Here is a 22,301-nt window from a genome sequence, read left to right on the forward strand (position 1 = left end):
CCAGAACTGGACACAATACTCCAGTTGAGGCCTAATCAGCGCGGAGTAGAGTGGAAGAATTACTTCTCGTGTCTTGCTTACAACTCTCCTGCTAATACATCCCAGAATGATGTTCGCTTTTTTTTTGCAGCAGCGTTACACCGTTGACTCATATTTAGCTTGTGGTCCTCTAGGACCCCCAGATCCCTTTCCGCAGTACTCCTTGCTAAGCAGTCTAGAGAACATTTGCAATGAAGCCCCAGGTGCCAAGCAGGGCAATGTGGGCTTCAGAGATCCACATAGCTTCCATCCCCATAGAACGGCCGCTGCTCAGAGCTGCCGGGCCGGACTGCAGCGACACTTGGTATGGGGAGGTTCTCGTGGAGAGCAAGACTTAGACAAGCAAACACGTCTCTCCCTCGACACCGCGTATCCTCCGAGAATGGCCCCATTGGCACAGGGCCGTTCTCACCCCTGCTTTGCTCATAACGGGTCCCACCTTACACTCAAGACGCAGGCAGCACCCCAGCCAGGAGGGACTTTGCCTGGACAAGAAAGAATCAGCCGTCAGAGCGAAATCCCACTCCCAATGAACGGCTTCGCCTTCCCATCCCTTTGATCGCCACACACGCTGGTTGAAACTCAGGAGGCAAGACGAGCGAGAGGAACTGCCATGCCTTCGCCCCAATTCAAAGGCCCACCCACGTCCAGTGACAACCTTCCCCCTCTTTAATCAGCCAGCACGTCTCGCTCACAGACAGCCCCAGCTCCCGGGATAAAGCAGACCCCCAGCCTTGCCCTTGGGAAGCCCAAGTCCCAGCACATTGCTCTGGGAAGCCCACGGGTGCTGCTCTGGAGCCTAAGGCTTCAGACTCTGACTCGGGAACCCGCAAAGCCCTGGGTTCAAATCCAGGCCAGCAGTGACTAGAAACTGTCACCAGCTGAGGGCTCTTTGGTGCCCTGGGAAGTGAAAAAGCCACGCCCACAGGTGGGGCTAATTATGGGCAGCCCCTACAGGGAGGTAACGGAGCGACCTGGCCGTGGTCTCTATGCCAGGGCAAGGAAGTTGGTGGTGCCACAGCTGAGGGCTGCAGGCTGCCAGACCAGCAATGCTAAACGCATAGGCCATACACCCAAGAGGCAGCGGTGGGATCCGCAGGCTCCACCTCCCTAGGGAGGCTGCGGTTTGTTCCTTATTGTGCAACTTTCGGTGTCGTCTGCAGGGCTCCAGGCCGGCTGGGTAGGGGCAGGGCTCTCCTCATGGAAGGCACAAATCTGCTCTGAGTAGCCCAATCCAGAGACAAAACACTAAGGAAAGAAGATGTGGCAGTTCAGGCACTCCGGGGACTGGGCCCCTGGTACATCATGTTTGCTAGGGCCCCACCCCCTCCCATTTCACCTCAGTTACAGACATTTGCAGGGGGGGGGGGGCTGAGTTTGGGGTTCTGAGCTTGGGGCTCTGGTACAATTGTCCCCTCTTTCCTCTCCCCTCTCATCAGCCCTGCCCTAAGTGGTTTAGGAGCCTGATGCGCTGTGTGTGGCTCGAAAGCTGGTCTCTCTCACCACCAGAAGTTGGTCCAATAAGAGAGATTCCCTCTCCCGCCTCGCCTCACTGAAAGTCAGAGGCACTCAGGCTGCCAAGGGGGAATTTGCAAAGGCACAAGCGGCGACTGGCTGCCAGACGCCACCTGAACGCCAGGGGCAGTTGGGCGCCCAGCTACCATTTGTACCTCTGAAAAACCTCTCCCCCAAGTGCCTGTATTCCTTGTGAAAATGAGGTGTCCAAGATATTTAGGTGCCAAACCGCCATAGAACTCAGGAGCCATTGAGGATCTGGCCCGCCGTGCTAAACAGTTGTGACAATGGCATCCCCAGCTTCTCCCCGCCTCAGCTCCTATCCGCACAGTGGGGATCCCAGCACTGCCCCTCCTCGCAGGGCAGCCGGCAGGAGAAATACATGGAAGACGGAGGGGCTTGGCCTCTATACACACCTCTGCCAGACTCACTGCCATATGGTGGCAGCATGGGGGAGAGGTCATGGGGGGCCTTGAAACCGCCAGGTGGGATGTCGCACCAGTCCCACTCCCACCACCAGAAAATCTTCCCAGCTCCAAAAAAGGAGACCAGAGCAGACAGGAAAAAACAATCCATGATTTTCCTGGGAGTCCCTTAGCCATTCCCAAAACACGGCCACTCAGCCCCCCGCGCCAGCCGGGCAGCGCTGCGGTGATTTCACAGCGGGAGGAGGGGAGGGAAGCAGAGGGTCCCTCTCCCTTGGCAATGCTGGGAATGGGTTGGATTTTTAGAACATGATCTTATACAAACAGCGCTGCCTTGGCCAAATATGGTCTGTGCGTTTTTCCGTTCAATTCCCTTTTACCCCCCAGGGGGTCCCAGTTCTCCCCCCCTTCTTCCTCCCTCCCTCCCCCTCAAATCCCCCTTTGCTTTCCCCTTCCCCAGCGCCCTCAGTGGAGTTTGGCTCCTTCAAATTCCCCAGCAATTACATTGTGTGTTTGCATAAGCACATTGTTGGCAGGATGCTCTTGTCAAACTGAATTCTTAAAGGGCCATGCTCACAAAGCTACCTCTCCCCCTCCTAATCTCCCTCCCCCCCCCCCCCGCACACACCAGACTCAAAGCCCTTGGCAGAGAAGGTGGTTAAGGCCTGGACCTAGTATGCTGGTGATGCCAAACTCCCCTTGTGAGCGTGGGGAAGAGAATTTCTCTCTCTGGGCCTCAGTTTCCCCTTCTGTGCCTTGGGGCTGATGAGCTTGGAGGTATTGGCAGAGAACGTGGTTAAGGCCTGGACCTAGTATGCTGGTGATGCCAAACTCCCCGTGTGAGCGTGGGGAAGGGAATTTCTCTCTCTGGGCCTCAGTTTCCCCTTCTGTGCCTTGGGGCTGATGAGCTTGGAGGTATTGGGATGAGAAGGGCCGAGGGTCACTCGCAAAGGACGCACAGCGAACCGCTCTCTGCCTGCTCAGTCCATCTAGTCACGCGGGGCTGGAGACTGCTCCTGAGAAACCGACGGAAGAGCTCCCGTTGCCCACAGTGGAGCAGGATTGGGCCCTTATCCGCTGCATACCGCAGCCAGCCAGTCCCGACTGTCCAACAGCCTTCCAGGGCTTCCCCAAATCCTTGCTGAATAGAGAGATTGGGAAAGAACAGGGGGAGGTCAGCAGAGAGCCCTCCAACACCGAGGTGGCCCCTTTAAAGCCAGCTGCCCCTGCACATCTGGTGCGGAGTAAGGAGAGGACCCAGGCAGGCCCCCCTGCCGGCCAGAGGGACTTGCAGGTCCCTGCGGGAGATGACAGATTCAAGCCAAGCAGATGCCGACTCCCCCCAGGATTTTTAGTTCACCCGGGAGATGGGTTATCACAAGATGCCCATGGAAATGACAGGAGGGGACTGAGTAGTGGAGGCGGCAGCGGGGTCCGCAGGGCCGGCTGGCGAGGGCTCCTGGGCGGCCAGCGGTGCCCAGCAGAGAGGAGGGAGTGGCGGGTTCTGCCGGCAGCCCCAGAGCCCCACAACCCAGTGCACCGGCTTATCCACAGGAAATAGAGGCGGTACCTGCCTTTAAGCAACCAGCCGAGGGCACCGCCCGGCACCTGGGCGGGCAGAGTCAGACACAGGAAGCTGCCGCCCGCAACAGCCCGGGGCTGCAGCTCAGAATCCTCACCCGATTCTCAGCTCTGCCCCTGGCACAGACTGGGACGGGGGGAGCAAAGGTGGCTTTAAGCCCCACACGCCCCTGCCCAGGCCCCAGTAATTTACGCTCCACTCCCCCTGGAGGCAGAGAAATAGCCCAAGTGCCCTGCACACCAGCCAGCCTCCCCCACTCTTGGCACACCCCTGACACTGGGGGCCTGGCTGGTGCAGAGCCAGGGGGACAGCTGTGTCTGGGGTGTCACTTCCACCCCCTTCACAGTGCCAGAGTATAACAGGCCACAGACCCTCCCCCAGCAGCCCCTGCAGCAGACAGAACCAGTCTCCCCTGCTAGGTCTCTAGTCCTGGGGCTTCTCCAACAGGGGTCAAAGCTCAGAGACCGAGGGAGCTCTAAGGTTCCCATCCATAATGGGCATAACTGCGCCACCTTGGGAATTCCTCGCTGAACTGGGCGCGTGCCCTGGACCATGAGGATTGACAACCTGTATCTCAGCTAGTGGCAAAGCCATTCGCCTCCAGCATACCTTGCAGCAGTGAGCCCGGCCCGCCAGCTGTCCTCTGCCGCAAGACACTTCCCAGCCATGCAGCCCGAGGGGCTTAAGGAAACGCTGGCGTTTCCATCACTGCCAAGGCTAGAAGCAAACGGGGGAACCGTCTCTCCCCATGGCGCCTGCAATGGGTCCTGTCTGGGGACACTCGCTGCCCAAAAAAATCCAGTTCAGGCCACGGGTCTTCGTAACCTTTAGCCCTTCTAGAGGGCTTTCCTAGTCAAAACACTTTAGAAGCACTAATCCTCCCCACCCTCACTTCAGGAAGGGATTCTCTCTCTATATTGTATAGATGGGGAAACTGAGGCAGAGTAGCTAGTGCCACGGGCAGGATCCCAGCCAGTTCTAGCTTCCTCGGCCCAACGACTGTGCGATGGTTCAGAATGAGGCCGGGTCTGGTTTCCTCGGAGACATTCACACACGCAGACCAAGCACCCTGCTCTGCATGGTTGGCACTAGGGCGTAGGCCAAGACGGTCACACAGGCTGCTCTCGCTTTACACGGTCAGCAAGAGGAGGTCCAGGCTGGTTCCTGCAAAACCACATAGCCTGGGATACCATTGTCATCAGGTGTAGCGCCCAGAGGCCCCAACTGAGATCGGGACCCCATTGCGTGGGGCGCTGTGCGGACACACAGCAAGAGAATCCCTGCCCCCACAGAGCTTACCATATGCACAGTCAAAGGGTGGGAGGGAGGGAAACTGAGGCACGGAGAGAGGAAAGGACTTGCCCAAGGGCCACAGGACAGCAGTAGCTAAGCAGGGAACTGAACCAAGGTCTCCTGAGTCCCAGTCCAGTGCCTCATCCACGGGGCCATGCTGCCTCTTAGCCCCTCCCTCAGCCCGTTCGGCCACTCACAGGCAGCCCCTCCCCCCTTCCCCGAGACACAGGGCTCTCCTAGGGCCTAGGTAATCACTGCAGAGTCCAGCTGTCCCACGCTCCTCCCGCCAGGGCTCTCGCTGCCCCAGCCTGCCGTGCTCTCCCCCGAGTCCCGGTGGGAGCACAGAGCACTCGTGGTCTAGGGGGAGGGTGGTGGCTGACACTGAGATATCTGATCAGAGCCACCGGGATGGCCAGTCACAGCAACCTACGACCTCTCTCCTCGTGTCACCCCCACGGCAGAAGGGCGGCAGCTGGCGAGAGCAGCCAGCAGGTTAGCCGGCTCAGTGATGCACGCAGAGCGAGGGGGAGAGAAAGGAAACAGGATACAAGAGATGTCCGCCCTGCTGCCTGCGAGGAGCACCCCCCGCCGCAGCGAGACCACAGCGAACACGACACCACCCACGCACCTGCTCCAAGGCGGGGTTAGTTCTCCTCCCGGCCTCTACTCGCCCCAACCCCTAGGATCCTGCACAAGCTGCTACGTGGGGAACAGAGCAAAGGCTCCTGGCCTTGGGCAGATCCCGTCGCTGTGCCCCTGGGATGGAGCTTCAGGCGAGAGGGGAAACGCTGTGATCATTTGGCCCAGCACAGGCCACAGCCCTTCCCTGAATTAATTCCCCAAGGCCCCTCGCACTGGCTGGACGAGAGTGCATCTTACTGCCTAGATCTGCCGATCCCCAGCGAAGGGGGGTCACCACAACCCCGGGCAAGCTGGTCCTCTTGTCTGACCTCCTGGGCGTGCCAGGCCGTTAAACGTCACCCCAACACCCCTGCGTTGAGCCCGTGACGCTAGTTAGCCCAAAGCATTTCAGTCCTGCGAGCCACCGGGAGAGACCAGGGGAGACTGAGGTGCCACGGCAGGGAATTGATGAGGTGAGCTGTGCCCAGATGATCCACCCCAAGGTCCATGGCGAGAAATCCCTTCCCAGCCCCACCTCTGGCCACCAGCGTCACCCTGAGCACCTGAGCAAGACACAGCAGCCGGCATCTAATAAGTGGATTCTCTGTCCCACCTCAGAGCAGTCTCCAGCCGGGCTAATCTCTGATGCTTCAGAAGCCCCTGAGGCTGGGGTGGGGTGGCAGGGGGAGACAATACATTGATCATTTGTGCATCGGGGGGGAGAAACAATTCCTTCCTGACCCGCTTCAGGCGACCAGCTGAAGATGGAGATTTGATTATAGGCACAGTGTTAATGCAGAATTGCCATTGTTAAGATGAGCAGGTTGAAGGCAGGCGGGCGACCTGTTCTCCCAGAAGGATGAGAATGAACAAGGGGATTCATAGATTGACAGAATGGACCACCCTGACCAACCAGCCTGACACCCTCTCCCCCCGCGCACACAGGCTGTGGAGTTGCCCACAGAAGCTGGATTAAAGCTGTCTAAATCAAGGTTTAAATTTGTCTGTCTTCAACTTCCAGCCCTTGGATCTCGTTATACCTCCTGATCAAGTTTGCCGAGGAGACGAAGGGGATTGTTCCATGATACGTCTCTAGACCTCTAGGGAGAGCGGATCCGAGTCACCACTGAGGCAGGAAGGCAAAACACAGAACCAGGCTATCCGGGCTAGAAAGAACCTAACTCAGAACTTGTAAAGTACCCGATCGCCTAGTGCCCGCTCTGCCACTAATTTGCCCCATGACCTTGGCCAAGTCACTTCCCCCCGCTCCATGCCTCAGTTTCCTTATCTCTAAAACAGGGCTACTGTTTTCCCAGCTCACGGTGGGGTTGCGAAGCCGCGTTCACTCATGTCCCCACAGCACTCAGAGACCCTTGCGGGGCGGGTGTTAGGGAAAAGCAGAATGTTATTTGCACAGGATTTGGGGCCCTGAATCCTTGCCTGGGCCCACCTACCCCCATGCCTGGAAGGTGCTCACCTCTGATGCTTTGGAGGAAGGTACCTAGCCAGATGTGCATGGCCATACGCACGGGTGGGGAGGAGAAGATGCCTTTGTGCCCCTGGAGGCTGGCAGCACGAGATTTGATTCCTCACCTCTCTGAGCCACAAATCTCATTAGCAGTCTGGATGTTACCCAGCCCCTGCTCAGCTCCAGCCTCCCCTCTGGGCAATGGGCACCGTGCACTAGCCCCGCAGCACCCCTGCCCCCGTCTCACACCCTGCGGTCAGAGCCTGATTTCACAGCATGACTAGTAACCAGTCCAGCCACGCCAGCAGCAGCACCGGGCTTCTGGCTTCACTGCATGCGACCCAGGCTGCGCCGTGCCCTGGCGGGCTGGGGGCATGCCAGTTCCAAAGAGATCCTTCATAAAACAGGCGGGTTCTGACCATTCACGTGGCCTCGTTGAGTCTAAGCAGGCTGTTTGATGTGGGGGCGAGGGGGAAATAAGACAGGATATGCAGAGCCCTGTCCTTGGTGTAATCAGGGGGTTGCCTCGAAACAACTGTCATTCAGCGCCAAGATCCCACGGTGAGGGGCACAGTACTGACGTCCACTTTAGAGCTAGTGCCTGGAACTTCTGATCCCCTGAGATCGCCGAGAATGCAGATCTGCCCTCCCCCAACCCCAGTCTGGTTCCCACAATCCACCCCCCTGCCTACACACACTCTTCCTGCTCTCAGGCAGCACTCCCTCCCCGCCAGGACAGCCGCCTTCTTGTCTTGCTCTGCCTGGAGTCACTTGAGGCAGAACAGATGCCAGGAAATGAACAGGGGTCTCGCCCCTCCCTCCTTGTAATCCTGCTGGTAAGTGATGTTTTAACGTTGCCTCCAATGGCCTGTGCAAAGCCAGGGCCCCAGCGCGCGCGCACACACACGCGCACACACAGTCTATCCCAGTGATCTTCCCCCAGTCCCAGCATCTTCTGAGTGGATTCCAGGCAGAAGGATGTAAGCAACAATATAAATAAACTTCCTGGCTATCCCGCATTCCCCGCCTTGACTGCCCTCTGGCCTATATATAGACCTGGGCCCTCTCCCCCTCGCTGCTGTAATTCACTGGGAATGGAGCAATCCCTTCCTATGAACGGACCATGGGAGCCATAGCAACCCCGCGGGCTAAGGTGGGAGGGCGCCTGGTGCTGATCCTTCTTGCTACGGGCAGGGAGAGGAGCCGGCCGTGGGACGCAGCTGCTGGATGAAGACGTCTCACCATGGAATTCAATCATTCAATGGCCACTAACAACCTCAATGTTCCACCCGGGGGCTATCACCCCAAGGCCTCAGAGCGCTTTACAAGACATCAATGAGGCCTCACAGCCTCGCCAGGGAGGTGAGTTGGTAACGTTGCCCCCATTTTACTGAGGGGGGAAACTGAGGCACGTGGAGGAGGCATGAGACAATTGACCCCTGTACCTGGGGGTGAAGGCAGGAGATGAACCAAGATGGTGAGCACAAGAGCATACAGGCGAGTCATCTTACGCTGGGGTTACGTTCCGCTGTCAGCGCGTAAAGCGAAAATCGCGTATCATCAAAATTACGTTGAGTGTAATGACGGGCGGAATCGCCCGCGCTACAGGTACGGTATTTAAATTGTTATTTTTCTCTTTTGTTTTTTCGTTTTGTTTTTTGTTTTTGCCGACCGCACAAAGCTGAATTTGCGCATGTTAAATGCGCGTAAGTTGAGACTCGCCTGTACCAAGCGGCTGAGAGGCCAGCTGCTCGAGAAGAGAAGCAGCGCCCGAGATCTGGGATCCGTGCCAGGCCCGGGCAGAACCAGGGAAGGTCACAGAGCAACATCACACAAAACACGTTAAAAAAAAAAAGGAAAAAACTGGTGACTGCAAAGGCGGCCTTGCAAATGAAGGCTGCACCCATCATGCAACGCAGCACACGCCAGCCAGGTGGGGCTGCCCCAGGCACTGCTCGGCACTGTCCATCTCTCCAAGGTCTCCTGAACCATCGTGGTCTTTAAGGGTCTCCCCCAGTGTCCTGGCCGAACTCCAATCAAAAGTTACATTCCATCCTCCTGAGTGCGCCTGGGGTTGCATTCAAAGATGTCATCTCCCACTTCCCACCTACAGACCACCACGCAGCCACTACAGAACAGATCCCACGTGCATGTCACTGCTCCCCGCACAAAGGGTCTCTAGTGCTTTTGGATCCTTCGGGATGACAGGCCCTATATTAAGGAGGCTATTTACACAGTGGCGGCCTCACCCAGCCCCTCCAGGCTACGTGCACATCCGTCTGAAACTCAAGGCCCCGCCTGAAACTCAAGGCCTCCTCCTCACAACTGCTCCTTGTATTGCAGGAGCAACGGACAGCTTAGCCACAAAGATTCTAGTAACATGACAGAAACAATCTTGCTGAGACAACGGAGGCTTTCCGGGGGTTTTCTCACCAGAGAGAGAACTGCACGAGAGCCCGATCTTCATGGCCACTTGCCTGCTGGAACAGGAAAGAAGTCTTTTCCCCGTGCCATTGCAGAATCCCCGGACAGCCAGGGGTCTCCTACTCTGCCCCTCACCCAGCCTCTCGTGTTTGAGGTGCCCTTCTCCTCAGAGTAGCCCTTTTCCACAAGGAGCAGCAGCAGCGTGAATGATACAGAAATCGAGTCAGTTTCCTGGCCGAACAGCAGCTGCAAAAACTGACCTAATAATGGTGGAGTTCTGTTCCAGATCCAAACTCACAGCTGGTACCTATTGCCAGCAGGAAAGTCACACCCTAAATAACAACTGGCCTTGGCCAAAACTCTGAGCCGCAGCAGAGGCACTGGGGCTGCCGGCCTGTAGGGGCAGAGGGACAGCCGTACACTGCACTGTGGGGAGAAGGTGATTTCAGCAACCTACAGGGCCAAAAGATCTCTTCAAAAAAAATCTCTCTCACAGCTCAGATTGTGCAGATATTGACTTCTTAGCCCCATACATGGACACTGGGTAAGGAGAGCTTCCCACTCACAATACAATACAAGAGCATGTTGCTCAAGCCCTGGCTTAACCCTTTATGTCCCAGACCACTCAGGGTATGGCTGGAGGGGGAGCCAAGAAACATGCTTGCTTTCAATCTCACCCACCTTTTCGGCCACGCTGACAGCTCGCCTGCTGCGTCCTCTCAGAAGCCAGTGAGGGGTGACCAGTTCTCCGTGCAGTGGCAGCCCTGCAAGCGAGAATGTCAAGGTGAACAGGTGCAGAGAACACGGGCAGGGGTTCTCCCCGCCCCGCAAGAGAACAAAATCGAGAGATCGGAACATTTCTCGTTGACGTGCTGACGGTTGGACTCCCCTCCGACTGCACTGGCAGAATGCGGCTGAGGAATCCAGGCTGGCCAAGCCCTTTGAGAACTCTCCCATCTATTTCAGGCACTTATGTGACAACACAGGCCAGAACGACTGAGTGGCTCGCAATATTTAATGGGTCCTGGTGGTTTCTCCATCCCTGGCAATTTTAAAATCAAGACTGGGTGTTTTCCTAAAAGATCTGCTCTGCTTCAAACAGGAATTACTTTGGCAAGGTCTCTCGCAGGTATTATTCGGGAGGTCACATTAAATTATCACAGTGGTCCCTTCTGGCCTTGGGACCTACGAATGTGTGCATTTATTCTCCCTGTGAAATAGGGAAGTGCCGTTCTATAGCTTACAGGAACTGAGGCACATAGAGACTAAAGTGACTTGCCTGAGGTCACATGGGAAATGTATGGTGAAAAAGGGGATTGAACGCAGGTCCTCCAATTCCCAAGCAACCATTCTAGCCACTGGCCCATCCTTCCTCTCAGGCAGAGCCCCCCCCCGAAAAGTGCTACAGGAATGTAACAATCAGTTCACTATAATAATCTGGTGGAGCACTGTTCCACATCCAAACTCACAGCTTGTGCCTACTGCCAGCACAATGTCTGCACCCTGAAGACAAACGCATTGCTGGCGAAAGATGCCAGACTGCCCGCCTGGAGACCACAAAGCTCTAGTTAAATCACTGACCCCACTGCATCACCTTGCTGTAGCCCTATCCTGGGGCCACATCCAGAGTGGAGCTCATTCACCATGACCCAGTTCAATCCTTGGCTTCTCTACACCAGCAAGGAATTAGGCCCACGGAGTGAGTCTCTCCACTTCATTTCACACAGGTCACCAAACAGCCGCAAGTAACAACTTTCACTGATCTCCAACCTGTATTTGAGCCTGCAGTCTAGCGGTGAAAGGACCTGCCACCCATCATCACTTCCTCTGACCCTTCCCAACTCCCCAAGACAAGGCAATGCGCGTAGCTCCCCTACCCGATTCGAGACGTGCGAGTACCCCGAGTTTTCAGAACAATTCCACTGCGTTTGACTGCAGAATAACGAACAGTGACTGATGACTCAATTTTATAAACAAACAAATCTGTTATTGCTGAAGAAACACGGGAAACTTGCAAAACAGCACAAGATCTTCCAAAACCTCAAGCGACAGGGACGCTGTACAAACCAACGCATTTTCAGTCAAAGTTTGGATTTAGTCACAGCCCAAAGGGGAGGGTTTAGGATCAGAACAGCAGGGCTCCTTAATTCAGGGTGCCACCAGCTTGTTTCAGTTCCTCGGTGCGAATAGCTGAAAGCAGACTGGGCTGAGGGAGATGTGAAGGGTGGAGTTTCTGAAAACCAGGGTTTGGTCTAAAACCAGCTAAAGATTTGGTCAGAAAACACATGCACATTAAAACCAAGGCTACAATAACAAGAGTATCAAAAGCATAGCTGTGTCAATGTCACACAGATTCACAGCTTGGTAGGCCATCTCGTCTGCCCTCCCCCATCGCACAGGCCACAGAACTTCCCCGAGTTAATTCCTGTTTTAACTAAAGCAGATCTTTTACAGAAAACATCAGATCTTGATTGCCAGCGATGGTGACCCTTGGTCAATTGTTCTGATGGTTAGTTATCCCCACTGTTAAAAATGTGCACCTTATTTCCAGTCTGAATTGGTCTAGCTTCAGCTTCCAGCCAATAGATCTTGTTCGATCTTTGTCTCTTAGGCCATGCCTGTACTACAGGCATTACAACGGCACAGCGATGGTGCCCTACCTATGCCACGGTAGTGCCATAGTGCAGACGCTTCCTACAGCAACAGAAGGGGGTTTTCCTGTGGCTGTAGGTAATCCACACACACACACACACACACACACACACACACCCTGCCTCCGAGCAATGGTAGCAAGGTTGATGGATGCATTATTCCATCAATCTAGCCACGTTGCCACTGGGTTTAGATCAGAATGGCTACGGCACTCGGGGGTATGAATTTTTCACCCCCGCAAATGCCGTACCTATGTCGACCGAACTTTTAAGCGTAAGCCAGGCCTTAGACTGAAGAGCCCTGAAGTCTTGTTCTGTAACATGAATATGACACTGGGTGGGTCTGAGATTGATTTTGTTTTCTCAAACGGTAGCTTAATAGACTGCATGAAGAGCAAATTTATGAGCAGCTTTCGTGGGAGGAGCTCAACGTTTTTACAAAACACTAATTAAGCCTCAAGCCCCTGGAGGTAAATGACTATTTCCCCAGGCAGGGAAACTGAGGCAAAGAGCAGTGACGTGATTTACCCTCAAAGCTGCCAGAGCTTGGATTAAAACGATAGGCCAGCATCCCAACCCTTAGGAATCATTTCCCTTTGTGGTTTTCTAAGGCCTCATTACAGGATACCGAGAAAGGGAAGGAAGGGGAAAAGCAGAACTAACTGTAACTATACTGCTCCTACTCTTGCTCAGAGAAGCCTGATTCCTGACACAGCTGGGGGCAATCTGTGGCTTCAGATTTTTGATGGAGGCAGAAATAATCTTTACACTGAAAAGGCCAAACAACCATGTAAAGAAAGGACAAGTTCAATACCGAAGTTTGAAACCTCCAGCTGTTTAAGGAAGCTTCCAGGAACCTATAGACAGGCTCTGAGGCCTGGAGCCTCAAGGATAATTGACTGATTTCAAATGGATTACCTTTGAGGATCAGGGCCTTTCCATCCATCCAACTGAGCAGGGGTCCTAACCTTGCTGTATATGCTGCAAAGCCCATCTTTCTCCAGGGGTGTTTGGAGATAGGATGGGACACGGGGAGTTGTTTATAATGATTACTTGGGGGAGACCTGCGGTCATATCATAATGGCTGTTCATTATTATGCTAAGATCCTAGCTGTGCTGAAAACTGTCCTTGCAGTGAATGGGAGGGGCTTAGACCCTGACATGGTACCCTGTTCAAATCTAAATCAACTAAATTACAATGGGACTTTTTTTTCCAATCCATCTCCCTGTTTTTCAGGGAATTACATACAACCCGCCCCCCCGCAAACATGCTCTCCAGGAGCACCCCTTTCCTGCAGTTGATATAGCTGTCATTATGTATTTGCATTGGGGTAGCGCCTAGAATCTCCAATCACAGAACAGGGCCCACTGCAAGGTGCTGTACAAACACTTAAAGGCAGTCCCTGTCCCGCTCCAAGTAAGCTTTCCGGTCCCCGTTCACAGCTCCCGCCTGCCCCCAAACTTGATCAATTATTTCTGCCAAGCCAGGATCCCCCCCGCCCCATTCACCCAGCTCTGAAGGGCCTTTTAACACGCGGCTGCTCAACACCATGCAGTGTGTTTTCAGAAAGACAAAAAAAATCCAAAGGATACAGAATTGTTTTCGTATCATTTCAAGCAGAAAAATGTCATTTCATTTTTCTGGAGGGGAACCCACCCCGCACATGCCAGAAACAGAGACCAAACCGAACATTTCGGTTTAGTCGATAGCAGAAAACGCCAAAGATAAAAAAAAAAAAAAACTTTCCCAGAAAACGTTCCTGTCCTTCCAAAAAGCTGGTTTTCATCTTAAAGAGGGTGCACAAGGAAACCTAGCTCCGGCCCCTGGGAGTGGTGGCGGGGGTAGCTGCGGATTGAGTGCAGGCTGGGAGCCCCTTCACCCCTCTCGGGTGGGGACCCTGTAGAGGCGCAAGGGGCCACTGGCTGCGATGTCCGACAGGGGCCCCCTATGGATGCCCCCCCGGAGCCGATGTCTGCAGGGCGAGGGCTCGCTAGCCCAGCCCAGGGCAGAGGGAAGTTGGCTGCGAGCAGCAAGCCACCTCCTGATCCCCCAGCACGACCATATAGAGGCATGGAGCGGAGCCTGCCTGGCCGGGGGCCGCCAAGCGGGAGCCTCTCCGCTAGGGCAGCAGCCAGCCCGGCTGGGTTGGGCAGGAGGACGATGCCCCCGGCTCCGCTCACATCGCCAGCCACAGCCCCCTCGGCCCGCGCTCCTGTCCGGCTGTCTGCCGGCTCCATTCAGAGCCCAGCGCCCTGCCGGGCGCACCCAAGTGCACCCACCTCCCCGCCAACCAGATCCGGGAGGGCTCCCACCCCCCCTCCCAGGGGGCTGCACCCACCTCCCTCCCCCCAGCCAGACCCAGGGGGCTGCACCCCATGTGCGCCCACCTCCCCGCCAACCAGACCCGGGAGGGCTCCCACCCCCACTCCCAGGGGGCTGCACCCACCTCCCTCCCCCCAGCCAGACCCAGGGGGCTGCACCCCATGTGCACCCACCTCCCCGCCAACCAGACCCGGGAGGGCTCCCACCCCCACTCCCAGCCAGACCCGGGGGCTGCACCCCATGTGCACCCACCTCCCTCCCCCCAGCCAGACCCAGGGGGCTGCACCCACCCCCGCTCCCAGCCACACCCAGGGGGCTGCACCCCATGTGCACCCACCTCCCACCCAGACCCAGGGGGCCCCTCTGGGAACATCCCCCCGGCGTGGCCCGGGCCCCTCGGGGATCTGCCCTTGCGACCGCCCCGCTCTCCCCTACCTGGTGCCTCGGAGGCGGCCGCGGGGCCGGGGAGCAGCAGCAGGAGGAGGAGGAGGAGGAAGAAACGCTCCCCAAGGGGTCCCGTGAGCGCACTCCGGCAGCAGGGCTTGCGGGGGACGCCCGTCTCCATCCCCGCGGCGCGCTGCCCTCTGCCTGGCAGCCTCGCTGCCCCTGCCCGGCCTCTTATACAGCCCGGCCTCCCCCCGCCCCACCTCTTCGCCGCCAGCTGGGGCCCCGCTGCATCCTGGGGCTTGTAGGCAGCGGGCCGAGGCATTGTTCGGGTCTAGGGCTCGGCGTGGTGCTTGTCTAATGAGAAACAGACGCTCTGCGAAGCGCCCCCCTTGGCTGCAGTTCCCAGGGTCCCCCCCAGCTCCTCGCACGGCAAGAGACTCGGGCCTGGTCTTTGTGATACACGCAGGCCAGGAACACAAAGTCCCCAGCACACACACACCCTCCCCTACATACCATACATTGCCCCCCTGCCCCCCACTTTCTTCTGGCTCCACATGCGATAGTGGCTGGCTGGGGCACAAAGTGAACAGCTGTAACTTTCTTTTGCTGCAAACTTCAACCTACAAAAAGAGGAAAAAATAAAAGGCTTCATCTCCTATCAGGAACTTCTTCATTAGCTAGGCCAGGAGAGAGCAGAGTCTCCCTTTAGTCTCCCTTTTGACACTAACAGTGGTGTCAGTTTCAGGTAGTCATAGGTTTACAGGTGTAGATGTAGTGCTATAGATTTTCTCTCTACACCAGGATGGGCAAACTACGGCCCACGGGCCACATCCAGCCCTCCAGGCTGTTTAATCCGGCCCTCGAGCTCCTGATAGGGAGTGGGGTCTGAGGCTTGCCCTGCTCCAGCCAGGGAGTGGGGTCTGAGGCCGTGCCACGCACGTGTGCCGAGGCTCCCGGAAGCAGCAGCATGTCCCCCCTCCGGCTCCTACGTTTAGGGGCAGCCAGGGGGCTCCACGCGCCACCCCTGCAGCTCCAATTGGCCAGGAACCGTGGCCAGTGGGAGCTGCAGGGGCGGCCCCTGCAGACAGGGCAGCGCGCAGAGCCGCCTGGCCTCACCTCTGCATAGGAGCCGGAGGCGGGACATGCCACTGCTTCCAGGAGCTGCTTGAGGTAAGTGCCACCCAGAGCCTGCACCCCTGACCCCCTCCCGTGCCCCAACCTCCTGCCCCCACCCTGATCCCTCTCCCACACCCCAACCCCCTGCCCCAGCCTGGAGCCCCCTCCCGCACCCTGAACTCCTCATTTCTGGCCCTGCCCCAGAGCCCACACCCCCAGCCAGAGTCCTCACCCCCTCCCCTGTGCCCCAACCCTCTGCCCCAGCCCTGATTCCCCTCCCACCCTCCAAACCTCTTGGTCCCAGCCTGGAGCACCCTCCTACACCCCAAATGAGCCCTCCTCCTCCCCCCCACCCCAACCCAGAGCCCCCTCCTGCATCCTGAACTCCTTGTTTCTGTCCCCACCCCAGAGCCCTCACCCCCTCCGGCACCCCAACCCCAATTTCACCCACCATACAATTTCTATTCCCAGATGTGGCTATCGGGCCAAAAAGTTTGCTCACCCCTGCTCTACACACACAGTTCCCATTGTGTACATAGTACTCCGTTTCCTGCCTTTCACTAGCTCACAGCTCTTCTCCAGGATGGAGCAAAAGCATGAATGGCTTGCAGCAAGCATTCAAACTGGGTGCCTCTCACCTTCCTTTCCAAATGTGCCTGCCAAAAAAAATACACGCGAGTCTTGTTCATTGCCACAAATGACTTGACCGCTTTCCAAAGGTCACAGATATTCCTCCCCTGGGGTTCAGCTGATGTCAGGACTTTTCTCAGGATGAAGGGAATGTATTTTTCTTTAGCTTCCTGGCCCCGCCCTCCCCCCTCCTTTCCTGAACCTAATGCCCCAGCTGGGTGTTAGCAGAGCAAGACCGAGCCATGTCCCCTACACATTGCTGAGATGTAAAAACAGAGAGATCCCGTGGCACTTTTCAGAACACTATTTTTTGTTTAAGTCTGTGCTGTAAACAATCAAAACAGGTCACTCTTCATCCAAAATAGAAGTCTCCACAGCAGAGGGCTGCATACAGGAGCGCCGCCAGCTTTTCTGCCACCCTAGGTGGCTGAAGGTCCCGCCCCGAAATGCCGCCCCCCACAGAGGCGGTGGAAGGCCCCGCCACTGAAATACCGCCGCGGACGCTGCCCCCCAAATTGTAGTGCCCTAGGCGACCGCCTAGGTCGCCTAATGGGTTGCACCGGCCCTGGCTGCATAGATTTAGCTAAATCAGTATGCAAACCGGCCCTCAGAGTAAAGTGGCATGAGAAGAGGCTAAGGGAAGCAACGGCCCGCTCTAGAAAAGGTCATTCCCAATCCTCACGACATCCTGCTCTCTGAGGACCCTCTGGCCTCTTGACAGAAGGTGGAGAGTTTATGTCAACTGTTAATCCCAATCCTCATTATTCAAGTGTTCCCAACCTTTACAAATAAAACCAGGTTGAGGTACCCAGTCCCATTCAGAGAGAGGATACCACAAGCAATATGTCAGCAAAGGTGACCTCCTTCCTGGGAATCTGTAACTACCTCCACACCTGTGCTGAGACTGGGGGGGCTGCCTCACTCCCTGGCTTGAAGTGGTTTCCATCATATACAGGGTTTATGGTTTGGTTCAATGGCTCTCAGCACCCCCACTATACACATTGTTCCAGCACCCCTGCCTCCACAAAAGGCAAAATGTTCTAGAAGTTAGAGGAGGGGATGGGGAGCCAGGACTCCTGGGTTCCAGGCCTCAATCTGCTACTCACTAGGTGACCTTTGGCAATTCACTTCCTCTCTGTGCCTCCATTTCCCCATCTGTAAATTGGGTCTAATAATTCTTACCTATTTCAGATGGGTGGTTAGGAGGACAGTCAATTCATTTGAGATTCTCATTTGATAAATGGGATGCCACTTAGCAGCTGTCACAGTCATGTCAAGGATAGAACTCAGACTCCCCTATTCTAAAAAGCACAGGCCCCATCACTTGAGCGAAAGGAAAATCTTCATTAGCACTTTACAGTACAGTATAGGGACCATAAAACAAAGGTCTGCAGTTCAAATCCTCTCCAATATGAGGCAGTGATGTGAATACACACACCCACACACACCACCCACACACCACCCACCAGTTTATTGGCATAAAAGTTACCCTAAGCAATAAACCTGTGTAAATGTCATGGGAGTCTTCTCAGAACAAGGCGGGAAATAGCTTCCCATTTCACATAATTAATTCCCGGACATAGGCATGGAAAATCCAATATAATGCTGCTATAAATCAGCAATAAGTCACAGTTTCAAACAGATGAGAAGGATTTTCCCATTCCACCCACTGGAGAAACACACAATGCACCAATGACAGGAGGAGGAGTGTGTGTGTGTGTGTATGTGTATATATACTCACATACACACACACACGCACAAAACGGCAGAGTGCATGGTCAAGATTGGTGTGGGGAGGGTAGGCCTTACCAACTCAAGAGGTTCCCACTCAGCCAAGGGATTGGATGGCTCTGGGGACTCTATGAGGTGGAGTTTAGATAAATGAGGATCCCAGGCCAGAGGTGAGGTAGTGTGGAGGGAGGGAGGGGAGACTCACTGCAGGCATTCGCCCCACTGCTGCAAAGCCTCTCGGACTTCCCACTCCAGCCTCCAGCAGCCCCTAGGAGACCATCCAAAAGCCTCAGAAACAGCCTGCACCCAGGAATTAACAACTTAGGAAGCGGCAAGTTTCCTAAGCGTTAGCTGTTCATGCACATCGCCGGCCAAGCCACGGTGATACACCTGGCTACATCACCGCCTAATTCTCAGTTACTCTGCTCCAGCCCTTGGGGCAGGGACAGCAAAGGGCAAAGATGGCTTTAGCTATGTCTACACTGGGATAAAATACCCACGGCTGGCCCGGCTCAGATGAGTCAGGCTCGCAGGAGTCGCAGGGCTCAGGCTGGGGGGAAGAGGGAGGGAAATATCCGTGTGTAGATGCCCAGGCTAGAGCCCGAGGTCTGGGACCTGGCGAGGGTGGAGGGTCCCAGAACTAGGGCTCCAGCCCGAGCCCTGGCGTTTACACAGCAATTTTTAGCCCTGCAGCCTGACTCAGCTGATTTGAGCCGGCCGCGGCCAGGCCATGGGTCGATACTTGAGCTGTGCAGGGCACTGCCTGGGGCCTGGTATACGTTAGGCCAGGGAAGTCATCTATACCGAGGGCATTCTCAGGGGGCATTCCCACCTACTTTAAGACCCCTTTACAGTGCCGGGTTTACAATGGCGCCAGTAGCGCCATGGAGCTGGGCCATGCTCAGAAGGGGCCCCGGCCTTCTCTGCTTGCACTGCGCCCCGAGACCCTGCCAGCTCGCTGGCTCCCCCCACCCCTTTGCTCCTCTCAACCTGTCCACCAGCCGGCTGAGGGCTCTTCTCCCTCCCCTGCCCCCACTATCTCTCTGCCCCCCTGGTCAGACCCCAGTGCACCTCCGGCTCCAGGCAGTCTCTGGTTCCCACCACCTGTGGGGCCCCACCTGTCTCCCCGGAGATGACCCAGCTGGGACAGGTGCAGAAGCCTGGCCAGTCTCGGCCAGTTGGGGGGTGGGCTTGGCTGGGCTCCTCCAGGCAAGTGGGTCCTGAGGGAGCCCGGCTGGGGCAGGCCCTGGTCTGGCTGATTGTGCCACTCCCGAGGGACTGGAGCGATTCCCCACCCTGGGACCAGCTCTGGTTGCGCTGCCGGCTCATCCCGGCAGATACAGTTGCCTCCCAGCAGGGCTGGTGAGTGCGGCCAGGAGGCAGGGCGTGGGGGGAGTCTCTCTCTGGAGGCCCTGGGTGGGGGATGCTGGGCTGTGAGGGGGTGGGGAAGATCTGTGTGTGTATTGGGACACTTTCTGTGTGGGGTGCTGGGCAGTTGTGGTGGGGCTGTGGGCAGGGAGGCGCTGGGCAGGGGTGGTGTTGTACAGGGCACTGTGCATTTGTGGGTGGGCCGGGTTGGGGGGTGGGGTGCTGGGCATAGTGGGCCCGGGGGGAGGCTCTGGTCATAGGGGATGGGGTGGTTCTGGTGTGTGTGTGTGGGGGGGGGATGTGTGGCGCGGCATGGGCCCACCCCCGAGGGGAAGGGGCAGGCTGGCAGCACAGGGCTGGGCAGGCCATTGTGTGTCTGGCAACTGCCAGTTTGTAAATCGTGCCCTCGCACTTGGCTGGGCAGAGCAGAGTTACCCCAGCCATGACATGACCCTGGCCGGCCCCTCACTCCGGGGACCGATCTCCCCGCGCCATGCTCCATTGCTCCCGTGGGGGCCCTGTCACGGAGTCCCCGGGCGATGCTCTGGAACTGCTCCCCACAAAGCCAGGCAGGACTTTGCAGAGCCTCCTCTCCCTTGGAGCAGCCTGTCTTCAGGGTAAGAAGCTCACACGGCTTCACCTCCTGGGTCTCTCCTGGGAGCACTCAGCATATGCCCCTCCGTGCGCTTCCCACAGCGAGTCCGCCCAGGCAGGGTCCTGGGGAAGCCAAAGGGTTCTGCACCCCCACTTCGCAGTCAGACGTGACTCTCAGCCAGCCAGTAAAACAGAGGTTTATTAGATGACAGGAACACGGTCTAAAACAGAGCTTGTAGGTACAGCGGTGAACGGGACCCCTCAGCCGGGTCCATTATGGGGTTCAGAGAGCCAGACACCCACGTCTGCCCTCACTCCTAGTCCCCAGGTCGCTCCAACTCTGAAACCCCCTCCAGCCCCTCCTTCTCTGGGCTTTATCTCTTTCCTGGGCCAGGAGGTCACCTGATCTCTTTGTTCACCTTTAGCTATTTCCTTGCAGGGGGGGAAGGGGCCCTGGCCATTTGTTGCCAGGGAGACAGAGTGTCAGTGATTTATGCACACTGGCCTTTCCCCACCACCTAGAGACTTAAGAAATGCATAGGGGAAACTGAGGCACCCACACAGTATTCAGAGGAAACATTAAGAACAGTCCCACTTCGTCACAGGCCCACAAATATGTTCTGCACCAGGCCCACAAAAGCTTAATCTGGCCCTGAGCCTTTATGCTGCCAGAGCAACATAAAGGGCCTCTGTATAAATGAGAACCAAGCCCTCCACATCCATGTCCCATTAAATCTCTTGGCTTTAAGCACTGAGTGACATCAGTACTGATATAAACCTACAAAAACTACTGCCACCCAGTGCATTCTGCAGCTGTGGTGCAGAGTCACATATCCGTGCACGAGCCAACAGTAGCACATGGGCAGTGGAAGGAGGGATTATTAACAAATGTTGCACACAGAAAGGGTAAGCACTCCCTTGGCATTTATTCTTCTCCACAACAGACTCAGTGACGGACATAACACCTTCCCAGTCCTCCATGTCACTCACTCTTTGTAATCCCGCAGGAGGCGATTTTCAGGCAGGGATATTAGGAAGATACTCCTCGCACCCCCACTTTGACACAGGCTGCCACTTCGTTGGCCCTCAGCACATCTCCAGCAGCACTTTGGTCCTTTAGCAGCTTGTTCTGCAAACGATATAAAGAAAGCTCTTAGGTGGTACTAGGTGTATGGTTTATTCAGTCACTTGCAACAATCCGTGGCTGAATATGCGGGCAGAAGTCACTGGCCATGGTGGAACAAGGGGCATTTTCTTGTAGGGGAAATCCACAAGCTCAGCAGATATAGGGTCTGCCCACAAACTGTCCCCAGAATCTAAACTTTCAGTGATGTTATGTACCAAACCTTTCATCACAAAGCACTTTTCAAACAGGCTACCCTGCACCATGCTAATGCAGCCACAGGGGAGACCAGTAGCCTGCTGTAGGACTGGAATGGAAACTTTGGCCAGACATACCAGGGGTGACTTCTACAAAAAGCCCCAAGGGGACCATCTAAAAAGTGTCAATATAGAAATGACACTCTCTTACAGAACAGCTCTGCTCTCTGGTTGTATTCAGGGCCCGATCTGCTAACCTTGGGAACTCCAACAAAACATTACTGCTTTGGACCCGAGAGCCCTGTAGGAGCCACCACAGCTACAGGGGAAGGAGCTGGATTCTGTCCCCTTTTTTGCATCATCAAAAATAGTCTATCAAGTTCCAATCAGTTACACCGGTGCTAGCTATGGAAAGTAATAGGGTTGCAGAGGTGTCACTTAGAGCATGATATGAACACAACAGGACTGCATATTGGTTCTTATATTTCCCTCATCACTGTGGTATCTAGAAGTATACTAATCCATATGACTAGCATTTCTCATGGGGCATTTGTTCCTTCCTCCCCCCCCTCCCCCCGGGCCTCACTTAGCCTTTTTATTGAACTGGGACGTATGAGGAGAAAGGAAACCAGCTTGATTCTCACATTTTGTCTGCATTAAGGAATTGCACTTTTCTAACTTACAGCGGCTCAGCTGAACCTGTTCGGCACACTCACGCTGAGCACTCCCTACAACTCTGTGGCAGGGCCGCCCAGAAGGGGGGGCAAGTGGGGCAATTTGCCCCAGGCCCCCCCACGAGAATATAGTATTTTAT

General features: G+C 55.9%; 1 protein-coding gene across 2 annotated transcripts in view; it reads right to left on the reverse strand.

Annotated features, from left to right (window-relative positions):
* The window catches only part of ADAM33 (ADAM metallopeptidase domain 33), a 76,420-nt gene extending 61,431 nt beyond the window's left edge, over positions 1 to 14,989 (reverse strand). Inside the window, exons 1-2 of one of the 2 annotated variants that reach the window (XM_065597302.1) lie at positions 14,777 to 14,989; positions 10,049 to 10,131 (exon numbers count right to left, since the gene is read on the reverse strand). In XM_065597302.1, coding sequence (XP_065453374.1) covers positions 10,049 to 10,131; positions 14,777 to 14,906 — 213 coding nt within the window. In that variant the 5' untranslated portion in view covers positions 14,907 to 14,989. The remainder of the gene's footprint in view (positions 1 to 10,048; positions 10,132 to 14,776) is intronic. The other variant, XM_042855617.2, reaches the window with a different exon arrangement.
* Positions 14,990 to 22,301: the final 7,312 nt, after the last annotated feature.

This window comes from Chrysemys picta, chromosome 5 (genome assembly GCF_011386835.1).
Source record: "Chrysemys picta bellii isolate R12L10 chromosome 5, ASM1138683v2, whole genome shotgun sequence".
Taxonomy (NCBI): Eukaryota; Metazoa; Chordata; order Testudines; family Emydidae; genus Chrysemys; species Chrysemys picta.